This window comes from Salvelinus fontinalis, chromosome 7, assembly GCF_029448725.1.
Source record: "Salvelinus fontinalis isolate EN_2023a chromosome 7, ASM2944872v1, whole genome shotgun sequence".
NCBI lineage: Eukaryota > Metazoa > Chordata > Actinopteri > Salmoniformes > Salmonidae > Salvelinus > Salvelinus fontinalis.
In genome coordinates, this window is record NC_074671.1 from 22,807,670 (window position 1) to 22,816,941 (window position 9,272).

Below are 9,272 nucleotides of genomic sequence, written 5' to 3' on the forward strand. Positions count from 1 at the left end.
TGGAGGCAAACTTGCTGCCGGACTTGGGGAAACTCTAGACCTTCACTGTCATTTTGATTTAAATTTCCACAAATCTCATACAATGCAGTGAGGAAACAAGCATGTTACTATGAATTGTAGGTCCCTGTATGCTTCCCATTGTTTGATAGATTGAGCTGTAGGAAGGGTTTGAATTACTGGAGTGTTCTACAGTGCCGAGCACTCCCATAAGAAATTAGGGCACCCCTATACTATTAACATGTGTATTCCCATAAGAATATTGATACATTGATTGTATTACATCGCACATCTTCACCCGCTTATAAACTGGAGCCAAGTCATGCTGGAAAATAACATATCTAAGCCAGACTCCTTATGACTCGCCCATAATGAAATGTCAGATGTCAGTCAAACTCTACTTATTAACTCTATGAGGGCCAGGTGTGTGTATGACATCATAGGAAGTGACTCAGTTAGTAGAGCATGGCACTTGCAACGCCAGGGTTGTGGGTTCAATTCTCACGGGAGAAAAATGTATGCATTCACTACTGTAAGTCACTCTGGATAAAAGCTTCTGCTAAAATGTACTGCTAGGGTTGGTGTGAAAAGGTTAATTGATCAGACTGAATTAAAATGAGACTAGTGTTTTATGTAGGCGTACATTCACATACAAAACAATAATTTAATTGATTAAAACCTCTCAGTTAACACTATGCCTTATATTAACCAAATACCAATATTTGTATACATGAGCCATCTATCCACCAATTGAAAACCTCTCTTTAATGTGCCTCAGTTGGTTTTTTGTGTGTGCAATTTTTACTCTGCTGAAATATTTTTGGATTAATCAAGAAAGATAAAATTTAAGATATATATGACAATGTTTAATTGTTTAATTTATACATATAAATTAAACAAATAAACATTCTTAATTTGATCATTCATGTGTAAGCACGTTTTAACTACATAATAAAGACATTATTCTGTAACGAAATATTCATGGAGATAGTATTCCTATACTATAAAGTACTTTGATCTGATGCAATGTAATGAAAGGAAATAATAGCCACTTTTCATGTCACCATTGGCTGAATTTGTTGTCGATTTAAATCTAGTGGGCAGGAGTGAGTAATTTCGACCAGTCCTGTGCCATCCCCCTTGTCCCATCGTTCGCAAAGATGTCGTTGAAAGAGCTATCCTCGCTGGAAAAGGCTTTAGGATTGAAAAAGCCTAACAAATACAGTACTCAGGGGGATAGGAAGGTGAATTTGCCATCTAATGGTTTCGGTTACAGTTATCGATATGTACTAAATAAAATAGAGCTTACCTCATGAACAGTAGGTTAAAAAGAGTCGTGAGCACATGCTAGCTACGAAGGTTGCTAATGTTAGCATGCCACTATACTGTCCATAGAAAAGCAAGCTAACGTAACTAGTTAGCTAGCTAACAAGATAATGACAGTAGCATGTTAGCTAGCTAACAAGATAATGCCAGTAGCTTTAGTTAGTTCTATTTTAGCGAATTCAGGTCACTTAGGAACAACGAAGCTATAACTTTACCCCATATAAATAGGGTAAATGTATAATGTCATGTTTGAGCTAAGCTGTGTTATTAGCCAGCTAGATAAGCTAACATTGAATGAGCCTGCTGCCTGTTTATGCCATGTGATAGCCATTTTAGGTTGCCAACGATTTCTGGCTCTAACTCATTTCAGTGGAGTGCTATACTGACTCAACTGCCTTCATTACAATGTTAGAAACACATACAAGTCACAGGGTGTAGTCAACGTGACTGCATGTGTAAGCACTGGAATACTGTGTCTTGTTGACAAGTCACTACAATACAGACACTGGCATTGTGTCCATAATTCCTATCAGGCTAATACTAAATGTACACATTGACATTCTCTCCCATCCAGGTCCCTGTCCTCCAGAGTATTAATGGACCAGCTCTGGTCGGCTTGGTGACCATCGCCACTCACCTGGTCCAGGAGGCCAAGCGGCCCGAGTTGCTGGGTGGGTCAGCAGAACACAAGGCTGTAGTGCAGCAGTGGTTGGAGTACAGAGTCACCAAAGTGGACGGATGCCACAAAGAAGATATCAAGACCATACTAAAGGTAGAGACCCAGAAACAATAGTAAAGATTATTCTCCAATGTTTTAGAAATTCAAATCATCCAAAATTAGAAAATCTATTTAAAAAAAAATACAGTACCAGTCAAACGTTTGGACACACCTACTCATTCAAGGGTTTTTGTTTATTTTTAAAAAAAAATCTACATTGTAGAATAATTGTGAAGACATCAAAACTATGAAATAACACATGGAATCACGTAGTAACCAAATAAGGGTTAAACAAATCAGAATATATTTTATATTTTAGATTCTGCAAAGTAGCCACACTTTGCCTTGATGACACCTTTGCACACTCTTGGAATTCTCTCAATCAGCTTCACCTGGAATGCTTTTTCAACAGTCTTGAAGGAGTTCCAACATATGCTGAGCACTTGCTGGCTGTTTTTCCTTCATTGTGCGGTCTAACTCATCCCAAACCATCTTAATTGGGTTGAGGTCAGGTGATTGTGGAGGATGGAGAGTGATGGAGTGCTGCATCAGATGACCTGGCCTCCACAATCACCCGACCTCAACCCAACTAAGATGGTTTGAGATGAGTTGGACCGCAGAGTTAAGGAAAAGCAGCCAACAAGTGCTCAGCATATGTGGGAACTCCTTCAAGACTGTTGGAAAAGCATTCCAGGTGAAGCTGTTTGAGTGAATTCCAAGAGTGTGCAAAGCTGTCATCAAAGCAAAGGGTGGCTACTTTGAATAATCTAAAATATATTTTTATCTGTTAACAATTTTTGGGGGGTTACTACATGATTCCATATGTGTTATTTAAACGTTTTGATGACTTCACTATTATTCTACAATGTAGAAAATAGTACAAATAAAGAAAAACCCTTGAATGGGTTGGTGTGTCCAAACTTTTCACTGGTACTGTTTATCTTAGTCAGTTTTATTGTCCAATGTAAATGTGGACCCACTGTTTTTCTACCATTGCTGTCATATGGGATAGACATGCTTGGCGAGCGGTGTACGGAGAGGGTCTGGAATAGCAGGGCCTGGGAGAAGCCCCTGAGCCAAACTCGCCAACCCATGCTCCACCAGCCGTGGCCAGACAGTGTGTGTGACTCATTAAGGCGCGGGGACATGAATCTAGTCTGATATATGGCCCTTCAGTGACATGGCCGAGATGGACAAAGCAGTAGACGAGAGCCCAGGATGGGCACACACTTTACAGTGTAAGTCTTTAATGGGGGGGCCGCTGTGGCTGTCGACAGCGTGAAAGTGATATGAAGCCACTGGTTGGCTGGACAGGTGCCTCTCGGCACTGACTGTCAGGGTGACATGCCACCATGATATTACTGAAAAGTTCTACTGATCCAGGATGTGAATGTGGACAGGCCTTTTAAAAAATGTAATGGTGCCACTTACAGAAGTTAGCCCTGAGCCCGGCTCTGTGCCCCCACTGGCTGCTACAGCTGTACTGCTGATTCACCAGAACTCTTAACAGCATACCAATAATCCCAGAAATGAAAGGGGTCAATGTGGGCCACAATAGTGTCCGTTTTTTTAGTTTTTTTGCGCTTGTAAATTCTACCATGTGAACAGTTTTCGTTGATTATGCAGAAAAACAGCCAAAATGTTCGATTTGATTTTAGTAGTTACACTTTGGAATCAATTTCATGGGCTGGCCTTAGTCATACCGTTGATATAGAAAACCTCACGCCTTGGAAAATAACAACTTTTTCCTCGGGGGCTAATGTTCTACCTTGTGCAATAACTTATTCTTCACTTGGACCAGAAAGTTCCCTTCCTTCACTATGGTAGAATTGTCATGGTGCTAAAACCCACAACCTTGGTGTTCTAGTGAGGTCTAGTAGCCCCAGTTAGTGCAGGGTCCAAGAAGGCTTGGACAGACTGGTTGTGGGGGGTGGAGGCGCAGAACCCAGGTTCTGAACTCCATGTGGGGGTGGAGGGGGAGCCGTCTCCTGTCCGGCTGGGCTTCCATAGCTGTAGGGAAGGTAGGGATCTGATTGTGGCGGAGGAGTCTGCTGCCTTCATGCCTTGCTTGGCAGCACACTCCGGCTGCACAATAACTCCATTAGCCCTCAAGACGCTGTATGTGCAGTACAAGTGCTAAAGATGGTTCCGTCCCTTGGGACCTGCACAACCACGCGCGCCCCACCGCACGCACACACACACACACACAGCCCCCGTGTGCTTAGTCCATCCAGTTTGTGGAAGGTTCATTAGATTTGCAGGCGCCCAAGTCAGTCGGGAGAGGAGTGGGCCACTTGTAAGGCATCTGCACTAGCCGGAGTGGCCAGAGTTGTGGGGATGCCATGCCACGACAGGTAAATACATATTCCCCCACAGGTCGTGCATTATTCACTTACAGATACAGTGCTCTCCACTCATACTGCGCATCACGCACTCCCAGATAAATAGGTTAAATAGATTTCAGGCCTGTGTTGGCTCAACCAGCCACCATCTTGTTTTTCAACTCTTTTGACTGTTAAAGACTTTATTTGTATATTTGGTCTCTTTAACTGTGGATATGTCATTATCACCCCATCACTGAATGTTTGGTTATTAAAGGGATTTCAGGAAAATGTCCCGCATCTTTTTTCTCTAATAATAAATCTTCTATAGTTGATGAACTTCCTTGGTCAACTTTTATGAGACATTTCTCTGATTCAAATGTCTAATCTGGTTGTTATGATATAAACAAAAAATGCTTAGATAAAGTCAAGAATCACATTGGCGTGATTCTGTGACCCTCAAGACAATTGTTTGTGGCGTATGTCTCCACAGTGCCTCCGGAAAGTATTCAGACCCCTTGACTTTCTCCACGTTTTGTTACGTTACAGCCTTATTCTAACATTAAATAGTTTTTCCCCTCATCCATCTACACACATACACAATGATGACAAAGCAACAACTGTTTTTTAGAGATTTTTGTACATTTATAAAAAATAAAATAAAAAGTGAAATCATAAGTATTCAGACCCTTTACTCAGTACTTTGTTGAAGCACCTTACAGCCTCGAGTCTTCTAGGGTATGACACTAGAAGCTTGGCACACCTATATTTGGGGAGTTTCACCCATTCTTCGCTGCAGATCCTCTCAAGCTCTGCCAGGTTGGATGGGGAGAGTTCGATCGGGTTCAAGTCCGGACTCTGGCTGGGCCACTCAAGGACATTCAGAGACTTATCCCGAAGCCACTCCTGCGTTGTCTTGGCTGTGTGCTTAGGGTTATTGTCCTGTTGGAAGGTGAACATTCACCCCAGTCTGAGGTCATGAGCTCTCTGGAGCAGGTTTTCATCAAGGATCTCTCTGTACTTTGCTCTGTTCATCTTTCCCTCGATCCTGACTAGTCTCCCAGTTCCTGCCGCTGAAAAACATCCCCACAGCATGACGCTTCACTGTAGGGATGTTGCCAGGTTTCCTCCAGATGTGACGCCTGGCATTCAGGCCAAAGAGTTCAATCTTGTTTTCATCAGATCAGAGAATCTTGTTTCTCATGGTCTGAGAGTCCTTCAGGTGCGTTTTGGCAAACTCCAAGCAGGCTTTCATGTGCCTTTTACTGAGGAGTGCCTTCAGTCAGACCACTCTACCATAAAGGCCTGATTAGTGGAGTGCTGCGGAGATGGTTGTCCTTCTGGAAGGTTCTCCCATCTCCACAGAGGAACTCTGGAGCTCTGTCAGAGTGACCATCAGGCTCTTGGTCACCTCCCTGACCAAGGCCCATCTCCCCTGATTGCTCAGTTTGGCCGGGCAGCCAGCTCTAAGAAGAGTCTTGGTGTTTCAAAACTGCTTGTATATTAAGAATGATGGAGGCCACTGTGTTCTTGGGGACCTTCAATGCTGCAGAAATGTTTTTGTACCCTTCCCCAGATCTGTGCCTCGACACAATCCTGTCTCGGAGCTCTACGGACAATTCCTTCGACTTCATGGCTTGGTTTTTGCTCTGACATGCACTGTCAACTGTGGGACCTTATATAGACAGGTGTGTGCCTTTCCAAATCATGTCCAATCAATTGAATTTACCACAGGTAGACTCCAATCAAGTTGTAGAAACATCTCAAGGATGATCAATGGAAACAGGATGCACCTGAGCTCAATTTCAAATAGTTTTATGAATAAGGTATTTGTTTTTTAAATATTTTATACATTTGCAAAAATGTCTAAAAACCTGTTTTCACTTTGTCATTGTGTGTAGATTGATGAGGGGAAAAATTTGGAAAAGGGGAAGGGGTCTAAATATTTTCCAAATTACCTGTGAAAATCTGTAAAATATCATGCAATTCTAATTAACTTAATGATCCACCAAAAGTAATTTACTTCAATTCTTTCCCTCATGCAGGACCTCAACAGTTATCTAGAAGACAAGGTTTACCTGGCAGGAAATCAGTTCACCCTCGCCGACACACTCATGTACTACGGAATTCATCACGTCATCGTAAGTCTAGCGTCCAATAACCAAACAGAGCCGACTTCAATCAGAGATGAATTTAAAAGGCGGTTTGTCAAACGGAGCTCACAATTAAAAGAGTCATATGGTTAAAGGGCATGAGAGAGGAAACTTGTCACAAGCAGAAAAGATGAGGCGCAAATTGATGTCTTTAGCCCAGGCCAAGGAAGAAGTTTGTTGGCCCCTGGAGGCTGACAGAGAGAAACAGGGGATCATATGTTGAGAAATGTCAGCGGTTGTGGTGGAGATGGATCGTTGCCACCAGCCACAAGGGAGTCAGTTTAGTTTTTTATCACAGCGGTTGGCCTCTGTCCTGAGGTCAGTCAGCAGCCCAGTTCAGGGGGAGGACTATCATAGCTACCAAACACAACTGGTATGATTTTAGACTCTGTTTCAGGTGCAGTATAGCTATCTTAGACCAGGCTTTGGCAGCCTCACAAAGAACCTAAAACAGGATTGTCTAATATGTTCACATTATTTTGGTGTTATTCTCTTCATCTAGCAATTACACTTGTTTTGTGGGGAAAGAAATGTGAATTAAGTTACAAGCAGAGTTGCTTCATTAGTTTGGGTACTAGCTAATTATAGCCAGAAAGATGCATTTGCTAAATATAAATGGAGATTCATAACATTGTAAGACATTTCTAATGTGACGGTAGTGTCATTCTCAACTTTTAAACAATGTCAGATTTGTAACGTATGGATCATCAGTGGTAAAAATGAATGTCCCACCTCTCTGTCCCAGGTGGACCTGGCCGTCCAGGAGAAGGAGAAGTACATGAACATGACGAGGTGGTTCGATCACGTCCAGCACTACCCCGGCGTCCGGCACCACCTGCCCCCCGTGGTGGTCCTGAGGAACAGAGTCTACACCAGCGGCCACCACTGAGGTTCCCTGTCCCGTCAGGGTGCACTGCTGGCTGCCAGGATGGCCCAGGTCGGACTTGAGGGCTAAACAGGGGGGTGCTGACATCTCATCCTCCCCACCTACCCAACAGTACGGCCCCTCCCTAGCCTTCGAGACGTTCTGTGTCTTTTTATTGTTGTTGTTGGGAGTCTGTCCGTTTTTTTTATGGCTGCAGATGCTGTCAGTGTCAAGGTGTAGGGATATTCTAGTGATGCTATCTGAAACTGGCTCCCTGAAAGCATTCTGACTGGTGAATGGCAGTAGGGTTTGCTGATACCTGTCAGCAATTCTTGTCTTTTCACTTAAAGGGATAGTACACCCAAATTACAAAATTACATTGGTTTCCTTACCCTGTAAGCAGTGTATGGACAAGGTATTACAGCAATCAATAGTTTAGTTTCCCATGCACTGTTAACACGTGCTAATGTTTTAGCGTTTGTGGCACAAATCCCATTCAGGTCATGGGACCGATATTAGCATTTGTTGTTCAAATCATCTATGATTTTGTTGAGCTGCACAAACAATTTTAGATACTTTGGATGATTTGGACATGATGCGCTAAATAGGCTAATATCAGTCCCTTGACTTGATTGAGATTTGTGCCCAAATGCTGAAATGTTAGCATGTGGAAACAGTGCCAGGGAAACTAAAACAAAGCATGGATTGCTGTAATACCTTGTCCATAGTCTGCTTACAGGTTAAGGAAACCAATGTAATTTTGGTGAACTATCCCTTTAACCTAAGCCTTGATTGTGAAAAATTATTATTAAAAAGTACAAGTGAGTTAATAGTTTGCAATGTCGCTTTAAAGAAGTCCCTCTTTTGCAATTTCAATGTCTCAACATGTTACTTAAACAAAATAGTTCCAGTCTGCCCAACTGTGTTCAACTATGTAATCATCATCCACCGCAGATCCCAGGTCCATTATCAACTTTCCGTCCTCATGAATTTATTCTTCAGTCTTAGTTTCTCAATCTGCTGTTCCACCAGCAGCGTGGGCAGCAGCCTCTAGTTCAGATCAGAGTCACTCGAATCAATCTGTGTGTTGATGCTGAAGGGCAGAGGGCAGACTACCAGCTGCCATAGAGGCCACAGCGTGCCTCTGTCCAATGCCAGAGCCCTGGGTGACAGCCGCGCATTGTGTGTCATTTCACCCTCTTACCCGTGGGGAGAGGGGCCCAGGGGGTGGGAAATCATTTTACGAAAACATCCGAGCGATAATACACACTCGCACCACTCACACAGCAGACTGGATTTAGCCATTAGCTCTGTCAGTGGTAGGAATCACAGCTAATATATATATATTGAAATCACTGTATTTGCACAACAAAATAGTTGGGTAATCTTTGTCTTAATTGTGAAAACTTTATCCGGTGTGTCAAACTGTTAACTGGTTTACATTGTTACACTTTCATCCAGCCTGTGTTTTGTCAGATAAACCCTTCTTGGCCCTCCTAGTTTTTTGGGATGTTCTTCCTTATGACGGCTGCTGCTTTAATGCTATGTTTTTGTGTTATTTAAGTCTACAGAAGGTTGTCCTGTGCCAATAAAAATCAAAGGGAAACAAAGTTAATCTTCATCTCATAAATCTCATCTTGTTTAGTTTTTTATCAATCGCTTATGTAGAATTCAAGGAATTTGTTTTTAAAATTTGGTGGGTCCATCGATTAAACAACAGCAAACAAAGTGCTGTGTGTTCCAGAAAGTGTAAACTTCTGAAAGCAAACATCCTGCAGTCATTTGAGCAGGCCTTGTGACTAGATAAGAAAGAACATTGCACTACTGGACCATAATAGAACCACTGTCCTGTTGTTTATTTCAGTTCCATTTAGATATCATTGCTGCTGCTG

The 9,272-nt window shown here is 42.5% G+C and overlaps 1 protein-coding gene across 1 annotated transcript; it reads left to right on the forward strand.

Annotated features, from left to right (window-relative positions):
- The first annotated feature begins 1,114 nt into the window (after positions 1-1,114).
- On the forward strand, positions 1,115-8,995 carry eef1e1 (eukaryotic translation elongation factor 1 epsilon 1). The gene is made up of 4 exons (XM_055928720.1): positions 1,115-1,241; positions 1,898-2,095; positions 6,408-6,503; positions 7,261-8,995. Exons 1-4 carry the CDS (start codon positions 1,158-1,160, stop codon positions 7,402-7,404), a joined length of 522 nt encoding a protein of 173 aa, XP_055784695.1. The 5' UTR covers positions 1,115-1,157; the 3' UTR covers positions 7,405-8,995.
- Positions 8,996-9,272: the final 277 nt, after the last annotated feature.

Excerpts from the sequence above, each read along its gene's own strand:
- eef1e1 (XM_055928720.1), top strand. The coding sequence starts at position 1,158 with ATGTCGTTGAAAGAGCTATCCTCGCTGGAAAAGGCTTTAGGATTGAAA. Across the intron at positions 1,242-1,897 it reads GTACTCAGGGGGATAGGAAG|GTCCCTGTCCTCCAGAGTAT; the intron begins GTGAATTTGCCA and ends TCTCCCATCCAG. Across the intron at positions 6,504-7,260 it reads ACGGAATTCATCACGTCATC|GTGGACCTGGCCGTCCAGGA; the intron begins GTAAGTCTAGCG and ends TCTCTGTCCCAG.